At 51.9% G+C, this 22,664-nt stretch overlaps 1 protein-coding gene across 1 annotated transcript in view; it reads right to left on the bottom strand.

The window, feature by feature from the left end:
• Nucleotides 1-22,664, bottom strand: part of R3HDM2 (R3H domain containing 2) — a 39,188-nt gene that overhangs the window by 13,898 nt on the left and 2,626 nt on the right. Inside the window, 9 exon segments of the mRNA XM_054004727.1 lie at nt 656-751; nt 1,790-1,898; nt 2,528-2,668; nt 2,832-2,891; nt 3,521-3,599; nt 3,923-4,049; nt 4,246-4,332; nt 4,750-4,791; nt 5,781-5,979. Coding sequence (XP_053860702.1) covers nt 656-751; nt 1,790-1,898; nt 2,528-2,668; nt 2,832-2,891; nt 3,521-3,599; nt 3,923-4,049; nt 4,246-4,332; nt 4,750-4,791; nt 5,781-5,948 — 909 coding nt within the window. The 5' untranslated portion in view covers nt 5,949-5,979.

Genomic DNA, 22,664 nt, shown 5'->3' with positions numbered 1-22,664 from the left:
ACAAAGAGGTTTTATGTCCTAAATGCAGCATTTGGAGCTGACTCCAGCTGGGAATGCCCCCGGAGCAGCCTCTGAGGCAGATGTGAGCGTGGGACACTGCTCCAAGCACAGAGCAGGGACTTCAGGAAGCAATAACCAAGCTGGACACTTCATGAGACAGACAATAAACACCCTGCCCAATTCCTCCTAGGAAGGCCCAAATTCCTCCTGGGAATGCCCAAATTCCTCCTGGGAATGCCCAAATTGCTCCCAGAAAGGCTGAGCCCTGCACTGCTGGGACAGGAGGTGGAAGCTGCAGCACTGGGAAGAAACTGGGAGATGCAGCTGCTGCTTCCTTTGAGGCAGGAAATTGTTTTCTTATCACCCCCAAAATGCCACTGCATAAACTTATAATCTTTTGGGCAGCAAGAACAGGACTGCATTCACTCCTCCCTGAAATTTTAGGGAAGGAGCAGATGGGAGGGTGCAGGTGGGGCTCCTCCACCCCAGTACCTCAGACATCTTTGTTGGCAGCTGGAATACACTGGCACATCCCCAAAATTCTGGGAAATTGGTAGAAAAGGCAACGACAAGATCTGACCTCTTGGCATAATCAAGGCCACTTTCTGCCCCAAAGCTCCAGGAGGATCCTGGCAGGTGAGTGCTCCAAACTTACCTCTCGTGCAAATATCCGCTCCCTGACCCGCTGATATTCCTCCTCTCGCTCTTCTATGGATTTGCTCCTTCTCCCATCCTGCAAGGGGAGTCTGATCTGAAGGGACAAACACAGCTCAGGGGTCAGCAGTTGCCAGCGGGAGCAGTCAGCTGCTGGGAATTTTGGGTAGGATGTGGATTAGGTGGTGTCTGGATGCACTGATCCAACCTCTGCCTCTGGACCTACCTTCGAGACACCTGAGTCCAGGGATGAACCTCCCAGAGGTGCCAGGATGTTCATTCCTGGACATTGCCAAGCACAACCACCCTGCCTGAGCTCTGCCTGAGCCAGAGATCAGGAGTGTCACCCTGGGCCCAGGGGGAAAAGCTAAAGGTCACCCTTTGGAGCAACGCTCCTGCTCCCTCGTGGATTCTGTGCTCCCTGCACAGCTGCACCCCTGAGTGCCACCAGGGAAAGCAGAATCTGGGACTGACTGCAATGACCAGCTTCTCATCCTGACTTCAGCTCAGAACAGGTCCCACAGCACGTGGGGTGATGTGACTCTGGGTTTAGATGGGAACAAATTCCTCCCTGGGAGGGAGGGCAGGCCCTGGCACAGGGTGCCCAGAGCAGCTGTGGCTGCCCCATCCCTGAGTGCCCAAGGCCAGGTTGAACAGGGACAACAGTGGAAGATGCCCCTGTCCATGGCAGGGGTGGAACTGGATGAGCTTGAAGGTCTTTTCCAACCCCAGCCATTCCATGTTTCTGTGGAGGTGGGAGCTACAAGAGCCCGAGATCCCTGGGGAAGGGCATGAGTTGTAAGCCCCAGGAAGAGAGAGGGGAAAGCAAGGCTCAGCTGAGGGGTATTCCCAAAGAAACCTTGGCAAAAGGCTCCACCTTAAAACCTGGCCTAGCCCCCAGCTAATTTTAGGGTATGGAGAAGTACAGCCATAAAACCCACACCAATTCTTCATCCATTTCTATAATATTTGGAAAATCTTTCATGAAATTCAGATGCTGCTGCTTGGGTGGGGTGGGAGCTTCTATTAAATGTTAGTCCAGGAAACACAAGAGAATTTTGGAGTTGTTCTTGTCTTGTGAGCAGTCACTTCTGACTTCCCCAAAGGCTGCAGGTGCCCCACTGCCACCCCTCACCTGGTTATCATCCCGATCCATGCTGGTGTCATCCCGTTTTAGGATAAACCTCTGCGGGAACTCCGCGTTCTTCTCATCCTTGATGTGCTCAGAGAACCTCTGCTCGGGGCTGCAAGAAAACCAGCCCTTGTTAGGAGGGAAAAAACGGGCCCAGAACATGCCAAGATGTTTGTTGTGTGAAATTTCAACTCTGGCTGACAGCAACAAGAGCTCCTGTCCCTTCTCCAGAAACTACGGAGAGGCAGGGAGGGCTGGAAGGAAAAGATTCTTCTTCCCTATCCCTTCATTCCATGATTCTGATTCTTCTAGAGAGGGATCTTCACTTCTTAGGAGGCAAGAAAAAAAAAAAAAAAGTGGTGTGAAACCCATCCTGCTACAGAGCATTCCTGAGCTGTGGGGAAGGGGAAGGAAAAAGGGAAAAAGGGGAAGGAAAAAGGGGAAGAAGAAGGGGAAGAAGAAGGGGAAGGGGAAGGGGAAGGGGAAGGAGAAGGAGAAGGAGAAGGAGAAGGAGAAGGAGAAGGAGAAGGAGAAGGAGAAGGAGAAGGAGAAGGAGAAGGAGAAGGAGAAGGAGAAGGAGAAGGAGAAGGAGAAGGAGAAGGGGAAGAAGAAAGGGAAGAGAAAGGGGAAGGAGAAGGAGAAGGAGAAGGGGAAGGGGAAGAAGAAAGGGAAGAGAAAGGGGAAGGAGAAGGGGAAGGAAGGGGAAGGAGAAGGAAGGGGAAGGAAGGGGAAGGACCTTACATTCGTGTGTTACTGGTCTTGTTGATGATCACGGCCTTCCCGGTCTGATCCACGTTGTGATCCATCCCAAAATAAGCCGCGACCCGGTGGAGCAGCATCCGGTGGTACGAGGTCATCTGGGGGAACTTCTTGAACTGATTGCTGGGAACAGGGGACAGGGTTGGAGTTCCAAGCAGTCAGTCATGTACAGGATGTACAGGAGAAGAGTCTCCTCAGCAGCGTGTCCCTGCTCCCCTGGGAGCCCAAATTCCTAAATCTCCAGTAAAAACTTCCTCTGCTTGACACAAACTCGATGATCACTTACTTGTTATCACTAATGAACTCCAGAATCTCCTGTTCCAACTTGAGCAGCATCATTCTATCCCTGTCAGGAAAAAAGAAAGATAGGAAAAGGCATTTTAGGGACAGTGGAAAAGCCTTCCTTGCTCCCAAGCCCTGTCCTGCAGCAGAAAAATTCACAGGGGCAGGTGCCACCTGATTTCACACAGAATGGGCTAAAAAACTCCCTGCTTTTCAAACTGAACACCAGATTTTTTTCCAGTTTAGGGTTCTTTTGTTAATAATGCTTGGCTTTGGAAAGCCTGAATCTCTGCTCTGCTGGAAGCTCCACTGCTGGAGACTCCAACTTTGTTATTCCCTTGCCAGCCTTTCCCTCAATCCCACTGATTATTCCCACAGCAGCTCCTTTACAGCTTAACACTTGACAACCATTTATAGAAAAGGCTTTAAAGCAATCAAAAGTATTTCTTTGCATTCAAACAAATTATTTGTCCTTCTCTCTTCGCATCACACACAATTCCACATTTGGAAATCAACAGGGTATAAAATTACAGTTGTGCTTTTAGTTTCTACTTTGTCCCAGTTCTGGTAACTCTTGGAATTCTGAAGAGGAAAACACAAAAACATTTGCAGGCACTGTCTGGGGGTGCTGCAATCCCTCAGGATACAGCAATGCCCACAGACAGGGACACAGTTTTACTGCCCATGACCTACCGTGGGTTTTTTTTCAGTGTATTTACTAAAAATTCATGCAAATCTATTCCAGTGGAGTCTGTATATTCCTGGCTGGAATCTGAAAAAAAAAAAAAAAAACAAAAAAAACCAAAAACAATGGCAGCAGAACAAATTAACAAACCACTGAGACAGCAGTGCCCTGGCAGTGCCCAAGGCCAGGCTGGATGGAGCTTGGAGCAGCCTGGCACAGTGGGAGGTGTCCCTGGGGTGGCACTGGATGAGTTTTAAGGTCCTTTCCCACCCAAACCAGGATTCCCTGATGTTCCCAACCCCACGGAACTGCTCAGCAGCAGCAGAGCCACACAAGCACCTGTCCCACACCTTCCAGAAGGTTCCCAGAGCAGGTGAGCAGCACCTGCCCCGTTCAAACCAGCACCTGACCTCGAGAGAGCATCTTCCTTGGTGTTTTTTCTTTATTCTTGTCTTTTTCTTCTTTCTCCACCCCATCTTTTGTGGATTTCTCCTCTTCCTTGTCAGAGGGGCAGCTCACGTGCAGCTGGATGATGTCCTGGGGTGAAACAAATGGCCCTCAGACATTCCCTGAGCCATGGCTGGAGAAAAGCAGCCCAGGAAAGTCTCAGCCAGCTCTTGTGGGAATGTTTTTGGCTCCCCAAGGCACAAAAGAGCAAGACATGGATGATTTATAGCAAAATATAGATTTCCTGGGCTTCCACACTCCCAAATTTGTCTCACTCTGGGCCTACCTGAGACTCCAGCAGCCCATCCACGAAGGGGCCTGAGGATTCCTCACACACAGCCAAACTCCTGACCAGTTTAAGCTTTGAGTTGGACTGAAAAAGGTAAAAAAAGGGGAGTGGTTACAACACCTCAGCTAAAACTCACACTTGAATTCCTGCAGCTGCATTCCCAAGGCACTTGTGCAATTAAATTCCCAATTAGAGGGATATTCCCCTCAATATACAGATATACAATGATTTGGAATCCCTGAACAATCAGTTGTTTTATTCCTTCAGCCTTTGAACCAAATTCTAGGTGGGAAATACCCTGCCTTAATTCCTGCCCTCCCCAACTTCCAGGCAGAGCAATTCCAGCCTTTATCCCATCAGAGGGGAGCACATGGAAATCCCTGTCCTGAGGCATCTGCACGTGGCTTCCAGGGCCAGGACAGGCTCAGGAGCAGCTCCCTAAGGCTGGGATCAGGGCTCAGCTCAGCCCAAAGGAAATTGGGATGGCAGCAGAGCTCCTACCTTGGCTCTTTTCCTGGCGTGTCCGTGACTTGACGTTCGTTTCTGTGGAGAGAGAAAAGGGAAGGTGAGAAACTTAACCTGGAAGTTTGCTGCCATTCCTGGGATGCAAAAAGGGATGGTGACAGAGATGCTGCTGCTCTGTCTGGAGAGCCAGCAAGCCTCTGGTGGCTGGACCTGGCTGAGAAGAATCTGAGGAGGGTATCTGGCACTGGGAGTGGCTACCTGTGCAAGCAGCACTCCTGGTCGAGGGCCACCTTGCAAAGAGGGAGGGGACAGAAAGTTGTTTTCTCCCACTGGAGGCAGGGATGTGGTGTGGCAGTAATTATTTGAAATCTAGACGTGCCATTGTAGGTTTTTCCCTGAATAAAATGGTTCCTGAAATCTCCCCCAGTCCATTCCCAAGTGCCCAGTCAGGCTCTCCCTGCACAGCTGTGGCTCTGCCCGTGCAGCTGTGAGCACATCTGGCAGATGTGCCAGCCCACAGCTGGAATGGCAGCAGCATCCAGCAGGCAGCTGAGGGTGGGAACTGCTTCAAGCTCCAGCAGGAGCCACAAGCACAGGTGGCAGGAGAGCAGAGCAGCAGGAATGAGTCCCAGCACCCCCAAATGATGCTTGCACTGAGCTTTTTTCATTTATTGAAATGAAATCCCAAAACATTCCCGTCCTATTTTTAACTGAAGCAAAGCAACAGTCAAGCAGCATTCCTGAAAGCAAGCTCTCCCTGGATGCCTTTCCCTGACATGAAGTCATTAACTCATCCTCAGATCAAAGAAAGGAGTAAGAGGGAGGTGACAGCCCTGGCACCAGAACCTGGGGACAGAGCACGAGTGTCCCCCAGGAAATATTTCAGTTATTGCACTCCCAGGCTCAGGGAATATTTCAACCACTCTGGCCAGGAGAGATTCAGCTGAAGAGGAAGGAGCAGCCTGCACAGTGTGGTGTCCCTGTGGAAAAGGGGGCACAGGCTCTGGATGCTTTGGGAAGGGATGGAAGCAGCAGGTGAGGGCCCAGCTCTCCCTGCCCACACTCACCTGAGATTCCTGGCGCACGCTGACCTCCTCCCCCCCATCCTTCTCCACCTCCTCCTTGCTTGGTGACCTGGATACGTATTTGGTTTTGTTCACAGATTCCTCAACCACCTTTTTTTCTGATTCCTTCATAATTTCCAGGGACTCCTGTGCCGTGTTGCTGTTGGACATCTTCAGAGCCCTGCGACGCAGCGACGGGCACCTGCGGGACAAGGGACAGGTCAGGGGGTGCACAGAGCTTCTCTCTGGACACAAACTCTTGCACACACACACAGGCTGGAATTTCCTTGGAGCCCATCATGTGCACAGATCCCAAACCAAGCCCTGGGATCAAGCCTGCCCACCCTGGGTGCAGCCCCAGCTCGAGGGCACCTGGCAGGAGCTCCGTGGGTCTCCCCAGGATTTTGGAGCCACCAGGACTGGACAAAGTCCCTGAGGTAGGTGAGTGATGGAGACAGAGAGACTGAGGGCAGTTCTAAAGCAGCAAACATTCACACAGGTGAAATAAATTCCAACAACCAGAGCTGAGCTCTGTCCCAGGGCAAACCACCACCAAAAATCTGCATTTCCCCAAGTCTCAGCCCAGTTCTTTTTGTAATCAGTCATATCTTCAGTGAGAAAATAGCCTTGTACTCCAAACATGCTCTGTGAGATAAGGTAACCCTGATATCTCCTTCTGGTCAGATACTTGGGGACAAGTGGGACTCAAATTACACATTAACACAAAAATTCCTGATAAGGTTGCCTTTAATTGCTTCCCTTTGATTGGCAAGAATCCATGGAGCCCCTGGAAGCACCTCTGGATTAGAGTGGAGCCTGGACAAGGCAGCACCTGTGCTTTGGTGTGCTGAGAGCCTCAACCTCATCAAATTAAGTGTTAATTCCAAATTGATCATCTGGAATCCAAACATCAGCCCTGCCCTTAGAGCTCATCAGGAACTGGAGTGCCAGGACAAGGGGGAACAGCTTCCCACTGCCAGAGGGCAGGGAGAGGTGGGATATTGGGAAGAAATTCTTCCCTGTGAGGATGCTGAGGCCCTGGAATAGATCTCCCAGAGCACCTGTGGCTGCCCCTGGATCCTTGGAAGTGTCCAAGGCCAGGCTGGAAGGGGCTTGGAGCAGCCTGGGAGGGTGGGAGGTGTCCCTGCCCATGGCAGGGGTGGACTGGGATGGGCTTTAAGGTCCCTCCCAACCCAAACCATTCCATGATTTTATGATTCCAGTCACTCAGAGCAGGTCTCAGAGTCTGAGCAAGGACTAGACCAGCTCCACGTGGCTGTGGGGGGATGTGGCACCAGGAAACACCTTTGGAGAGACACATTTCCAAAAAGAAAAGGGGAGCCTAAATCAGAGAGAGGCTCAAACAAAACCCCTCGTAGCAGAAAACATCTGTTTAACAACTCATTTTCAATTCCTTTGGCAGAATGTGGCTGAAACAGAGTCAGAACTCACAGAGATTTATCAACTCCTGACTCTGCACGGAACAGCTGATATTCCTGGACTTTTCCCCTTTAATTTGTGGAGCTGCTGAGCACAAAACGTGCATTTGACATTTATGCAGTTACTGGAATTGGTTCCAGGCACAGAAAGCAGGAGAATGCAGTGAACTTCCTCCATTCCATGGATTCTTACATGGAATTTTAACAAATTTCTTAAGAGATGGAGGACAGATGCCCTGGGGTGGCTGGAAAATGCCAGATCCAGCGGGACAATGGGACAGGACTTACACAGGGAGGCAGCTTGGCCACCTCAGCTCCCTGCTCACCTGAGTGAGGCTGCTGCCAGTGCAGAGCCACACATGGGGCAAACAGGAAAGGGAAAAGCTGCTGAACTCAAGGGCAGCACCTCAAGTTGGTGGGAAATATCCCAGAAAATTCGTGGGAGAAAGGTGCAGGGAAAACAAGCATCCACCCTCCAGCTGCAGGGGCCTGTCCTGAGATCAGGCTGAGATGCAGCAGTGGTGTTCCCAGGGAGCTGCACAGGGTGACAGCCCCACACCAGGGAATCCCACGCTGCTCCGACAGGAATTAGGTCAGGAAGGGAAAAGGGAACACTTTTCCTGATGTGCCTCATTCGTGGGAGGATTGTGCAGGGGGTGAAGGTGGTAAACTCTGCCTCCTCCCAGCCCAAAACACTCCACACTGTAGGAAACTGCTCCAGGCTCATGCCCAGGCCGGGGGCTTAAACATTCCAAGAGGATCTGGAGCAGATTTGGGGAAGGGAGGGAGGAGGCAGCACCGGATCTGCACACATGACACTCAAATAAAGCAGCAGGTTTTGTACAGCTCATTCCCTTTGCACCACCCACCCTCTAACAAGCTTTTCCCCCCAAGCCAAACACCTCGGCCAAATTTAAGAAGGATAACAGGATCTTTTCCTGTCGTGCTGCAACGTAACTTCAACATCACACAGGGAACTTGATCAGATTTGCCAGAAAAGACAACTCGGAGCCACAGAAGTGACATTTATCAGCTGCCCCCTCCTGTTCCAGCTTCCATCCCCTCCAGGCAGCCTCCAGGACATTTCCCTGCATGCAGAACCCGGGGGAGATCTGGGCACTGCTGTTTTCCAGAGGATTTCCTTGCAGGATGAATGAATCAGCCCAGCTCCCTCGGGCAGCCGTGGGACGCAGCGAGGGGGTGGCAGCCGCGAGTGACGGTGACAGACGGGGCCTGTGGAGAGGCTGCAAGTTCAGAGGACTCAGGGGAGTGGGTGGGATTGAGCTGGGCCTTGGGAGAGAGAAAAAAATGACACAGATGCAACAGAAAATCTGTGTCAGGAAAGAAGACGGAGCAAAGGTGGAAGGGAGGAGGTGGGGGAGGTGTTGTTGCTGTTTTGGTTTGGGGATGGGGATTGGCAAAGCAACTGGGCCAGTGACAGCAGTGACTGGGCATACTGGGAATGCTGGCCAAGGGCCAGGGAGTCGGGACACATTTCAATCCTCCTCCTCACTCCAGAAAGGAACACGGAATTCCACCTCTGCTGCCTTCTTGCCACCTGCAGTTTGCAGCTGCCGAGCCCCGGGAATGCAGCAGCAGCTCCTGGTTGGGCAGGGAATAAAAGCAAGAAAGTTCTGCATTCCCAGTTCAGACGGATCTGGCAGCAGATCTGGGAAAGGCAGGAAGCTCCTGCTAAATAAACCCTCTTCCTGGCCTTGTTTCTCAGGGAACAGACCTGCTCCTGAGCTAAATGAGGGTGCAAAGGAGACATATGGCTGCTGGGTGCAGCTGCCCACACACGGCTGCAGTGCTGCAGCGGGATGGAGGGGGCTGAGGGGGGACGGAGGGGGCTGAGGGGGGATGGAGGGGTTTGGGGGGGGGATGAAGGGGTCTGAGGGGGGGATGAAGGGGTCTGAGGTGCCTCAGCCTCTCCCTCTCAGGTTTCAGGGCGAAGGTAACAGGTGCTGAAGGAGGGGATTGTCCTGCTCTGCTCTGGGACAGCCTCACCTCCAGTCCTGTGGGGGCAGTTTTGGGTGCCACAGTGTAAGAGCTATTGAAGAGCATCCAAAAGAAGGACATGGAGCTACAGAAGGGTCTGGGAAGGAGCAGCTGAGGGCCCTTGGCTTGTCCAATCTGCAGCTTCCTCATGAGCACCAATCTCTGCTCTCTGGTTACCAGGACTTGAGAGAACAGCTGGAGCTGTGTCAGGGGAGGTTTGGGTTGGAAATCAGAAAAAGGTTTTCCCCCAAATGGTGCTGGGCACTGCCCAGGCTCCCCAGGGAATGGGCACTGCCCCGAGGCTGCCAGAGCTCCAGGAGTCTTTGGACACTGCTCTCAGGAACAGGGTGGCATTGTTGGGGTGTCCTGTGCAGGGCTGGGAGCTGGACTCAGTGATCCTTGGGGTCCTTTGCAAATCAGGATGTTCCAGGTGGGCTTCACCTGCCCAAGCCATGGCCACGGGAACCAGTGGTGGTGCTGCAGCATCCCCACCTGGCTTCTGACACAAAGCTCCTGCCTCCCTCCCCTCCATTCCCCTTGGCTATTAACCAGCTCTGGTTTTGGCTTTCCCAGACTCACCCCATGGGACATTCAATGGGGACATTCAATGGGGACATTCATCGGGGCCACGTCCCTGGCAGGAGTGGGGCAGAGCAGCCTTTCTGACCCCTCGCAGCCCAAACCACCCCATCATTTCCCCAGCACCCCAGCGTTCCCCTCTGCCCTGTTTGGGGGCAGCAGCACCCAGCACCCATCACCGCCCTCCCGCTGGGTACCAGTGATGCTCTGGCGAGCAATTCGCCGATTGGCTGCCCGGCAGCCAATGGGGAGCCGAGCTCCATGGCAACGGGGCCCTGTCGCCAGGAGCAACGGGGCGGGGGTGACTCAGGTCCCCCCTCCCCAGCGCGGCAGAGGCTGCGGAACCCGCTCTGCACAGGGAACTGGGGGCGGCGGGCTGGGGAGGGGGCTGCCACTGCAGGCACGAAGCCCCTCGGGCTCTGCCGGGCCCCTGGCCATGCCCAAGGATCGTCCCAGGGGTTCCTCCTCGGCTGGGACAGTGCTGGCCTTCAGGTGCAACAAGAAGGATTTGTTCGTGTGACAAAAGGTCCTGAAACAGCTCCATCCTGGGCTCCACGCAGGCAAAACAGCACTGCAGCAGCAGCCCAGGAAAAGTCTGAGGGCTCGGCTGGAATTCCAAAGAGCCTTTGGAGCTCACTGCCCTCCCTCCTGCTCCCAGTCAGGTAACAGCTCCCACTAGGACAAGCACCCCAAAAAACCCCAAACCAGCAACACTCATCAACTTCAAAGGCACCTCTCCTGAATTCTCTCCTGATGATCAGCTGGAGAGGGATTGAATTCCTCCCTCCCTTACAGCTCCTACAAAACCCAGCAAGATTCCCCATAGGAGGCTGGACGTCTCTGCCTGCACAGTCCCCGTGCTTAGTCATTGCTTTAAATCCTCATCTCCACCCCCACATGACATCAAATTCTGAAATTATGATGCAGATGGAAGGGTTTGACTCCAGGTGAAAAGGGGGGAAATAACCTTATATGAACAAGGGGACAGGAAATGCAGGTGAGTCAAATTCTGGAGAACCAGGAGGTTTCCTTGTGGAAAACATCTCAAAGCACAACATCATTTCAGGGATAAAAATGGGGAATAAAATATATTCTGATATTTTGTTACCTTGCCTCCTCAAGGCAAAGACTAAATTCAGGAGAGGTGTCAACTTGTTCTCACTCTATTCCACAAGTGTGACCAGGACTGCCAAAACAATTTCCATGTTTAAAAGTTTTATAAAGACTGATATTTCTTCTTTTAGGAAGAAATTCCTCCCTGTGAGGGTGGGGAGGCCCTAGCACAGCCCAGAGAAGCTGGGGCTGCCCCTGGATCCCTGGAAATGTCCAAGGCCAGGTTGGAGCAACCTGGTTTTAGTGGAAGGTGTCCCTCAATTGCAAGGGTGTGGAATGAGCTGAGCTTTAAGGTCCCTTCCCACCCAAACCATTCCATGATTCCATAGTCAGATCCTTTCTTTCACCTTCCTCCCCTTTCAAACCCTCTCATGGCCCACCTGAGCCACAGCCCCAGCTGTTCTCTGCTGCCCTCCAGCACTTCTGGGCACACAAATCTCTTAAATACTCTGACCTGGATGGCAAAACTTTGCTTAAATCTAATTTTCATGTGTGGAATAGGAAACACAGAGAATTCCTGCTACAATTATCCTGTGCCACATCTCCCAGACACCGACAGGTTAACACTGGGAGAAAGGAACCAACTGCACAAACAGCCCAGGAGTTAAACAGTCCTAAGGAACACTTCCCTAAGAAAAGTGGGATTAAACAGTTTTAATTTCAAGTTGTCCAAGCCTGGAGCTCCCAGCACCAAGGGCCACTCTCAGTCCTGCTCTCCCCTCTGGTAGGAAAAGGGACATGATTGGTTTGATGTTCAAAAGAAAGGAAACAGTGATCCTGCTGCTCCCTTTTCCTTTCATTTTTGGGAGCTGCTTCAGGCTGAGCAAGAACCTTCTCACCCCTCCTTTCCAAAATCTGGGGGAGGAAAAAACCCAAACTCAACACCAAAAAAACCCAACCCTGAAACAGTCAAAAAGTGAAGGACCATCAGCCCTGGGGAACAAAGGCTTTCCTGGAGAAGGAAGCGCTGCTCCCAGTGCAGCACCCAAGGTTTGTGGACAGTTCCTGAGGCTTCCTGGGCAGAACTCTGGCAGAGAGGAAAGAAATGCAGGCTGAGAATTCCCTGTCAGAGCTCCCTGCTCCATTTCACACCACTTCCCACTTCCTCATCACGAGCTATTCCTGTATTCATCCCAAGAGCAGGGAACTGCTCCGGTGACGTCAAAGCAGTTTCCCAGCAACAATTAATGAGGGCTGTCCACCACAGGGGTTTCCTGAAAAGCAAGGAATTATCCACCTACTTTCCACAGTGTCAGGATGCAATAGGACAGCGCTGAGCAGGGATTTCTGTTAACCCTTCCATGGCTCAGCAGAAATCCCTGGGACAGCTCCTGATTCTTTCAGAGAACCTCAAGTAGAATTCCTTCCACCTGAGCCCATCCCTAACGAGGCATCTGCACCAGAGGTATCAAGCAGGAAAACATTGAAAATCAAGCAGGAAAACATGGAAAATCAAGTAGGAAAACATGGAAAATCAAGTAGGAAAACACTGAAAACCAAGCAGGAAAACACTGAAAACCAAGCAGGAAAACATTGAAAATCAAGCAGGAAAACAAAGAAAACTCTTCTGCTGGCACCTGCTCCTCTGCTCAGCCTGTGCCAGGCAGGAGCAGCAGCATTAAAAATGTGGATGAGGGAACAAGGAATTCCCTCACCTTCCCCAGCTGGCAAAGCACACCCCCAAACTTTGTTTAGCAGCCCCAAAGCATCCCAGCTCCCAGAAAACCTCCACAGGAGGAAGGCACAAGGCAGGAAGGTTATCTGTATTCCTCCTCTCGCTCTCCAGCTGCTGCTCCTGCTTTTCCCCAAGCTGGCAGAGGACACAGAGCCACTCATCACATGGCAGACACTGGGTGTTCTCCAGGTGGGACCCAGAAATGGATTTGAACACGGAAAAAAAATGGGGAAATAATGATTCAAAGAAAAAACTCAATTATATTTGTTGTCTGCCAGCAGAAGTTGGGATTGGGTGTGAAGTCTGAGGAGCAGGTAGAGAGATCCTGAGATCCCAAAGTACAATAACCACCCCTCAATCCCCCCAAAAAAACAGCTCCCAGTGCTAAATCTGGGATGAAGAGAGCATAACTTCTTGGGTGTTAGGCAAAACGGGGCAATGGACACGTGTGAGGAGGGGGAAAAGTCAATCCAAGCTCCTGATTCCACTAAACCCAACTGAATGAGGGGTTTAAATTAATTTTAAAATGGAGTTAATGCATCAGTGAACACAAGCAGCGTCCTACAGAACACCCAATTGCATAAGCCACCCCAAAAAACGTCACATGGCACGACGCCAACTGAGTAGCCAACGTTCCCCATCAACTAGCCAGCTCCAAACGAATAAATCCACTAAAACATAACCCAGCAAAAGAGCTGGGAAGGTTCTGCCTTTGTAAAACAGGAGGAACTACCCAGGAGCAAGCTGCAGACGCTTGGAGCACAAGGAGATTCCATGATGCTGTCAGGGGAACTCCTTAATGACATGGCAGAGCAGAGGATGCCGACCGGGGATTCCCTCTCTCCGTAGGTGCATCCCCGGCAGCACAAAAGGAGGAAGAGCAGAGCTCATCTCACCCTCCCAGGTCCTCACTGAGATCCCAGAGCCACATATTCATTTAGTCCAGCTCCATTTTAAATTAACTCCATCCAGCAGCAGAAATCCTGGCACTCAGCAAGGGGAGAGGGACACTGCCAGGTCCCCATCCCTGGAATATTCACCCACATTTACGCTGCATTTTGCACCGGGGAGGGGAAAAGAAAAGTCTGACCAATCTTTCTTTTCTCAAATAATTAAAACCTCATTCTAAAAATAAACTCACCGTGGTGGTTCTGCACTCTGAGCACGTCAGCTGTTTCCCGATTTCAGCGGAGACTCCATGGCCATGAGCAGTTCAAGAGGAATTCTGCCAGGATAATCTCGCTCCCGGGAAGCCCCCGCCAGCTCTCCCGAATAAAAACCAAAAAACCCCGGAGATCTTTGCGGCTGCTCGGGCTCTGACAAGCGGCTCGGCGGCGGAGCAGATCCCAGCTGCTCGCAGGGATGTCAGCACAGCTCTGCCAATAGCCACATCCACACCCCCCTCCTGCTCTCCTGCAAATCTTCAATGGAGCTGCCTCCGCGCCGCCGTTAAAGACGCAGCATCCGTCCCCTGCCAGCCCCGCAGGCACACGGGAGGGAGCTGGGGGTCCTGCTGGATGGGGACATGGGTGTGAGCCAGCAGGGTGTCCTGCAGCCAGGAGGGTCACCAGCTCCTGGGGGCATCGGGTCTCCAGCATCACTGGACAGTGAGGGAGGGGATTGTCCCACTCTGCTCTGGGCTGGGGCAGCCTCACCTCCAGTCCTGGGGGCAGTTTGGGCACCACGATATGAAAAAGGTCTGAAGATGCTGGAGAACGTTCAAAGCAGGACACAGGAATGGGGAAAGGTCTGGAGGTGATGCACAAGGAGCAGCTGAGGGCACTTGGCTTGTTCAGCTGGAGACTCCTCGGGGGCTGCAGCTTCACATGAGGGGCAGCTCCGATCTCTGCTCTCCGTGACCAGGGACAGGACCCCAGGGAACAGCTGGAGCTGTGTCAGGTTGGAGATCAGGGAAAGGTTCTTCCCCAGAGGGTGCTGGCACTGCCCAGGCTCCCCAGGGAATGGGCACGGCCCCAAAGCTGCCAGAGCTCCAGGAGTGTTTGAACAGCGCTGCCAGGGATGCCCAGGGTGAGATTTTGGGGTGTCTGTGCAGGGCCAGGAGCTGGGATCAGGATCCCTTCCAACTCAGAATATTCCATGATTCAATAAAAGCAGATACCAGCCAAGGCATCAGCAGCCTCCAGAAGGATTCACATGCAGGGAGAACACCCAGAACACCTCACAACTGCCCAGGCAGGTCACAGCCAGCCTTGCTCCACTCCTGTCACTGCTGCCATAACTTCTCTGAGGGGTTGCTTTAAGGGTTTCACTTCAATTCAGGTATTTGTTTTTCTTGCTCATTTATTGGGGATTAAATATGGAGAGACAAAAAACAAGAAATGCAAACAGCAAAACTAGATACTTTGAGAACTAGAACTGTGAAAGATGCATTGTAGGACCCACAAGGGGTAATTTTAGATGATTGGCTTTATGGCATTTACAGTTTGGTATGGCTAAAGCTGATAGGCCAAGAAATGTTTATAGTGTATTGTAATTAGGAAATAATTAGCCTCTGATTGTGATGGCGTGAATTGTAACATCTGTATTGCCTCACCCTTCACATGGGACTGAAAATGGAATAAAAGTTTTTAAATGCCTCTCAGTTACCCCATCTCTGGGTCAGAAAAGAGCATAATCTGACACCAGAGATGTTTGAAACCTTCCACTTGTTTAAATTCTCCCCAGAAAGTTTTCCACCCCAGACCCCAGCCCAGTCTAAGGAGGACAAGAGGCCTCAGCTGAGCTCAGGATGGTGCTGCACAGGAGCTGCAGCAGCCCGGGGGTGGCTCAGCAGGAGCTGTGGAGCTGGGCAGGGCTCAGCTCAGCAGCAGCCTGAGCTCAGGGTGACTCCCTGTGGCTCTGCCAGCAGGATCCAGGCACCAGCCCCACAGCTCAGCACCAGCTTCTACCCCTTTTTCATCCACCTCTTTGGGGCTGGTTATTCCTGGCACTCCAGAATAGGCCCCTGGAGTGTGAAACCTGAGTTTTCAGCTCTGAAGCAGCTCCAGGAGATATTTTCCAAGTGAAGAAGTGACAGAAAGAGGCAGAGGGAGCATTCCCAGGGCAAGGATCACTGCTCCACACAGAGCCTTCAAATTCCCCCAAAGCCAGTGAAGCCACAGCTTTATTTTGCTAAGGAGCCTCCTGTGGTCAGAGGCAGCCTCAGGATCATCAAGGATGGGTGCTGGAGCCTGCAGTGGCTGTGCAAGGAGAAAACCCAGAATGCTGCTCTCCCCTTCCTCCAGATCTCCCTTTTTCAGAGAACATCCCACCAGCTCCAGCCCCTCTGTCAAGGCCCCGCTGTCTGTAGATAAAGGAGGAAGAAAAGCAGCTCTGTGAGAGCCTGCAGACCTGATCTCTGGCACTTGGGCAGGTGGATCAGCAGATTTTGGAATGTGAAAGCCTCCAGCCCCAGACAGCACAGGTGCAGCCTCCCACAGGCTCATCCAGCTCTTCCCAAAATCCCTGTCCATCACTGTGAGCCGGCAGCGTTTCCTCCTCACGGAGCACAGTGTGTGCAAGAGGATTTCCTGAGCTGCAGCCCTCTCCTACATGGGAGACAGCAAATCCCAGGTGGAAGGAGGATGAGGAGGAGGAGGATGAAGAGTGACTCAGCCCCGGCAGCCTGGCCAAAGCCCCACGGTGCAGTTGCTGCCTCTCAGACTGAGAGCCCTCGGCTCTGGAATCGCAGCCACGCGGTGAAACTGGGTCAGGGAAAGCGAGGACGGGAAAGATGCAGCAGCTCCAGGTGCTGCTGGTGCTGCCAGGGGAGCTGCCAGTGCCCAACACTCCCAGCGAGGAGGAAACAAAGGGAAAAGCAACAAGACATTCCCTCCTTCCCTGGCAGACACGTGTGCATGAGGCCAGGCTCTGTCTGCCAGCCCAGCTCCCATGGAGAGGAGACATGGCAATTAGGAACTGGACAAATTCCACTGGAAAAGTCAGGAATTGTGACACTAAACCAGTGGGGTGGCACTGGTGCAAGTCCCCACCAGCAGCCAGGACTGGGATCTCCCAGGGACAGACAGTGGCAGGAAAGGGAGAAGAGCTTTGCCCAAGGGAATTCCGTGCATCCACCCAGAGCAGAGAACTCCCTGTCCCCTTGGAAAGGGGGAAAGCCCCAAATCTGGGACAGCCTCACATCTCAGCCTCAGCCCCCACAGCACCACGGGGACAAGGGAGGAAAATCCTCAAGGAGCTGGATCTCAGATATTCTTTGGGATGGGCCTGACCTTGCTCAGGATGCAGCAGCTGCCCTTGCCAGCATTAATTCCCGGGATGCACAGGTAGGAGCACGCTCCAGACAGCCTCTGCTTCCAAGGACACGAGGAGCACACGGCCTGCAGGGAGGAGCTGGAGATGGAGAGGCTGCCTGGGGTGACTCAACGTCAGGTGCTGCCAGGTACCTGCCAGCCTCCGAGCAGGGATCAGCGAGCACCTGAACGCTCAGAGAGCACAGACTGGCCCCTCAAGGACCTTCCCAAGCCCTCCATGCCCACTCTGATTCCGTGTTTCCCTGGGCTGAGGTGACACTTCCCAGGCTGGAACCATTCTCCAGGCAGCACACAAAGAATTTTAATTCCACTTTCTATTTTAAAAAAGGGCCTTTCCATTCAAAGCTGGCTCAGCTGCAGATTCATGATCATGGCAACCACTCCCTCCCTGTCTGTCCCAGCATCAAACACCCCCAGATCCAGGGGGTCCAGGCCTGGCCTGTGACCCCTCCAAGCCCTCTCCAAGCTGGGCCTGGCGTGGTTTGACACGAACCAAATCTGTCAATGGCTCAAGACAGACACGTGGGCAGCAGCGAGCAGGGAAAACGTAGCAGGCTCCATTCAGCTCCAATCCCTGATAAATAATTCAGCAAGAGAAATGCCGCAATACAGAGCCCAGCAAGATTTAAAAATAGACCCTGCGCTGCTCCACAGGGATGGAGGGAAGGAAGGAGAGGGGTGGCAGAAACGGGAGCACGAGGGGTGGCAGCTCCACAGCCCCAGCCCAGCACAGGTGTTCAATTTCCCTTTTAACTGGGAATTTAACCCAATTGTTGTTAAGGCAGCAGCAGCATTCCGGGCTGGACGCTGTCCTGGCTCAGAGCCCCACAAAAGGAGAAGCAGGAGGAAGGATGGAGGTGGGTACTACCCCAAATCCAGCTGCCAGCAAGCCCAGCACCTCCATTCATCACCCATAACAACACAACTGTCCCAACACTTCTGCCCCAAATTGTATCTAAAATAGAAAAATATTAAATATATTTATAAATATTAAAGATATTTTTATCTTTGTCTATTATATTTATAGATTTTATCGATTTTATATTTTATATATTATATAAATAAAATCTACAAAAATAAATATAAAAATGAAATTTAAATAACATGTATAAAAGATATAATATATAGATATATAAAAATAAAAACATAGAAATAATAGAAATATTAAATATATATAAAACATATTAAAATAAAATATAAAATTAATATAAATATTAAATATAATCTAATATAATTATTATATTATAATAATTATTATAATATATATTATAATTATTATAATATTATATTATATTATAATATTATAATATAATATTAATAGAAATAGAAATAGAAATATACAATCTAGCTATCAAAACCATTCAAAAATCATCACACAAACACCACTCCCAGTCAGGCAACAAGCAGAAAACGGTTGTCTCAGGATTCCATCACCCTTCCTGCATCCTAAAAAAACCCCAAGCCAACCCAAGTTTGTGCTACCCTAAAATATCCAACTCTCTGAACAGTGTAGGTGTCACCTGTAGTTTCGTGGTGGGAATTAGAACACAGAGAGGATGTAGGAAGATCATCACCAGCTCCTTCCACCTGCACCAAACACTTCCCATTCCCTATTAATTATTAATTCACCTCAGCCCCTTTATCCCAGTTTGCCACTGGGATGCTCTGAAGGGGAAAATGGGTTTTTCCAGGTTTTGCAGGAATACTTTGGCAGATGGCTGCGTTCTCCCCTCCTCTCTCAGCTACAAAAATAGCTCCAGAAAAACACGGATTTTTCCCTGCTTCCTCGTGAGCAACGATCCTGGCTTCCCAAGGACTTGGGAGATGGGAAACTGCCACTAATCACAAAATGCAGAGTGAGCTTTTAGAAGGAAAAATAAAATTGTATTGTGTGCAGGTAATTAAAAACCTAGTAACTCTAGACTTAAGGGCTTTCCATAAATATTTTTGAGTTTTCCCAACAAACATAAAAATTAATATAGGGAAGACATGGCAGCAGCTACTGTGAGGAGACACCAGGACACCGAAACTCCCAAAAAAGGTCAGGGAGGAGATGGAGGAGAAGCCCCCAACGCCCCCACTAGTGGCAAGAGCAGACTCCTGCAATCCAGAATCCAGCCAGAATCCATCCCCAGCCCTTTCAGAGGCTGGGAATACCCATTAGGGGCTTGGAATGAGATGAGCTTTAAGGTCCCCCTCAAGCCAAAACATCCTGGGATTCCAAAATTCCCTGGTAAAAGGGAGCTGCTCTGCCCAGCCCAGCAAATCTGCTGCTGAAGGCTCCCAGTCACATCCCAGCGGGAATTTGGGATTTTTTCCTCGTTCTGGGAAGCTCTGTGCTGTTGGGATCACACCCTGAACACCCTCAGTGAGGGCAGTGTCAAGGAGAACAACTGCTTCCATAAATCCCACGTCCCTGTCTGAAGCCAACCTGGGGGAGAGCTGGGCAAAGAAAACCCCAACATTTTGGCAAAGAGATGTATTTAAACAGAGAGAGCAGGCTGAGGCTGGAGAAACCAAGCCAGTCCCAGAGGCAGGACACAAACACCTCAGCATTGCCCACATTCTGGATCTTCCTTTTCCATGCTCCCCACTTTTCCCCCATCCAGGGTCAAATCCCACCAGGATTGGGCTCAAAGCTCCTGGTCCTTTGAGCACAGGGAAGCAGGCAGCACAAGATCCCATTTCCTCATGGAATTTCCTGCCTGAAGCCTCCCCAAGAGAGGTCAAGTTTTAGGGTAACACCTTCCCAAACAAAGTGGATTTTGTGTCTAAACTCAGCTCAGGAGAAATTAATTCCTCAAAGAAAAAAGATGTCAAAGCAAGAGCAAAAATTGAAAAAACTTCATTAAAAAAAAACCAAAAAAAAAACCAAAAAAAAAACCTCAACGGAGCTGCTGTGTCGAGTGGGCTGGGCCTGCCCACACTCAATCATCCCCGAAATTCTCCGGGAAGGAGCAGCAGTGACTCAGCCTGCGGCACACAGACAGGGAATGGAGCTGCCCTTCCCAGGAAACCCTGGATCCATCCACGAGGGATGCCCAGCCTGTGCCCACAGCCCTCACCTGGACTGCAATCCAGGCAGGGATGGCTCCCAGCCAGGGATCCAGGATCCAGCAACCCCAGGGATCCAAGGGAAGGTGTAAGGAAAGATCAGGAGGGTTGGAGGGGAGGGAAACTCAGGTCAAGTGTTGGGTCCTGCATTTGGGTCACAACAACCCCGTGGAACACTCCAGGTTGGGGGAGAGGGGCTGGAAAGCTGGGAAAGGCCCTGGGGGTGCTGGTGCCAGCGGCTGGACAGAGCCCAGGTGTGCCCAGGTGTGGCCAGGATGGCACCTGGGCTGTCCCAGCCATGGGCACAGGGATTGTCCCCCTGTGCTGGCACTGCTGGGCCCCCCCAGTGCCGGGTCCAGCCCTGGGCCCTCCCGGCCACACAGACATCGAGGGGCTGGAGCGTGGCCAGAGCTGGGGAAGGGCTGGAGCAGCAGGACAAGGGTCTGGAGAGGCCCTGAGGGAGCTGGGAAAGGGGCTCAGCCTGCAGGGAAGGAGGCTCCGAGGGGAATTTCCACCCCACAACTCCCTGATGGGAGAGCGGGGTCGGGATCTGCTCCCAGGAACAGCAGGAGGAGAAGGAACAGCCCCAAATCCCTCCAGGAGAGGTTCAGGGTGGACATCAGGAGGAATTTCCTCCTGGAAAAGGTGGTCAAGCTTTGGAACTGCCTGGAGAAAAGGAGGCTCAGAGGGGAATTTCCACCCCACAACTCCCTGATGGAATGGGGATCTGTTCCCAGGGAACAGCAGGAAAAGAGGGAACAGCCCCAAATTCCTCCAGGAGAGGTTCAGGGTGGACATCAGGAGGAATTTCCTTATGGAAAAGGTGCTCAGGCTCTGGAACTGCCTGGAGAAAAGGAGGCTCAGAGGGGAATTTTCACCCCACAACTCCATGATGGGAGAGCAGAGCTGGGCTCTGCTCCCAGGGCACACCAGGACAAGAGGAAACGGCCTCCAGTTGTGCCAGGGGAGGTCCAGGATGGACACCAGGAGGGATTTGTTCATGGAAAGAGTGGTCAAGAATTGTCAGGTTGTCAAGCACTGCCAGGTCTGCCACTTGTCCCACAGAACTGTGGAATCACTGATGTTGGAAAAGCCCTCCAGGACCATCGAGTCCAGGCTCTGCCCAATTCCCACCAGATCCCTGAGTGCCACATTCAGCCCTTCCTTGGACACCTCCAGGGATGGGGACTCCAAACCTCCTTGGGCAGCCCCTTCCAATACCTGAGCACCCTTTTCCATGGAAAAATTCCAACACAGAACTTCCCTGGTGCAACTTGAGGCCGTTTCCCCTTGTCCTGTCCTTGTTCCCTGGGAGCAGAGCCAGGCCCCACCTGGCTGCACTCTCCTGTCAGGAGAGGCAGGAGGTTCCCCCTGAGCCTCCTTTTCTGCAGGCTGAGCCCCTACAGCTCCCTCAGAAGTCCTCCAGACCCTCCTCCTGCTGCTCCAGCCCTTCCCAGGCTCCACTGTCCTCCTCCAGACACGCTCCAGGCACCTGGAGGTCTCTGACCTATTTAAGTCTTTCCCAAACACCAACAGGCACTTCCAAAATCCATCCTTAAAAAGAGATTCAGACCAATGTAGGAGTTGAATCCACCTGTCCCATACTTTTGTTTCTTGCCAACATCCCCCTCCCTGCCAGGGCTGCCACAAACACAGAGACACCAACATTTCCCACTGTTTATTCCCTTGGGCAATGAATCCACTGTGAGTTCTGCCCCTGCAGCCACGGTGAGAGGCTCAGGATCATCTCAACAGGCATTAAAGCATTTTAACATGGGTTTCAAGCTCTGCTGGAGCCTTTGGATCCAGCCAGAAATGGATCTTTGGGAAGAATTTAAGGCAAGAAAAGCACCTTGGCACAGGAATGCAGGGGAAGCACCAGCAGCCCTGAATATTGGCAAGATCAGTTTCTTCAGTTTCTCTTTAGCCAAAAAAAAAAACCTTTTGAAAAGTCTTCAAGGTGCCAAGCTGTGTTCCCTGCCTCTGGCTGCACCTCCTGCTCCAAATTACTTGGGAACAACTCACTGAGGGACCCAAACCTGCTGCACTGGAGTGACTGAGGTGGGAGAAGTTTGGACACTGATCCCTCTGTGGTGCCCCTGGGGCAGTCACCTCCTCCTTGAAGACAATTAAAACCCAATCAATTTATTCAAATGAGCGCTGATCTGGCTTTAATTAATATCAAACGAGATAATGAGGTGCAGTGAACTGCGCTGGAGCTGGGAGCAGTGGTTTGGGCACCTCCAAGGGGGGATTTAGGCACCTTCCCCCCCAAAACCAGGGCTTGGGAATAGCAGCACTGCCACCACCTTAAATTTAGCAACACAAATGGCAGCACTAAAAGGGGAACTCGATTCCAAGGGGGGATCCGGTGTCACAGCTGGAAGGAGGGGCTGGCCCTGGGTGTTCTCCACTGCTCCGAGCCCCAGGGGCTGCTCCTCCCTCGGGAATTCATCCCTGAGCACAGCAGCTCCCTCCCCATCCAGGTCAGAGCCTCTAACCAGGCAATCCTGCAAGGGTTTGGGCTGGGAGGGACTTGAAAGCTCCTCCAGTTCCACCAGCCCAGCTCCAAGGAATGCCCAAATCTGCAATTCCTTCCAAGCCCTCTTCCAGGGACAGCACCAGGAACAAACAATTCCAGTCAGACTCAGCACCCCCCAGCCCAGGAATCAGCACAATCCCAAATCCTGAAGCCACAGCTTCCCAGGGATGGCAGCAGTGTGGAATTCCCACTCTGGACCTGCTTTGCTGCACG

This window comes from Vidua macroura, unplaced genomic scaffold, assembly GCF_024509145.1.
Source record: "Vidua macroura isolate BioBank_ID:100142 unplaced genomic scaffold, ASM2450914v1 whyUn_scaffold_107, whole genome shotgun sequence".
NCBI classification, from domain to species: Eukaryota; Metazoa; Chordata; class Aves; order Passeriformes; family Viduidae; genus Vidua; species Vidua macroura.
This window is presented reverse-complemented; position numbering and strand designations above follow the sequence as displayed.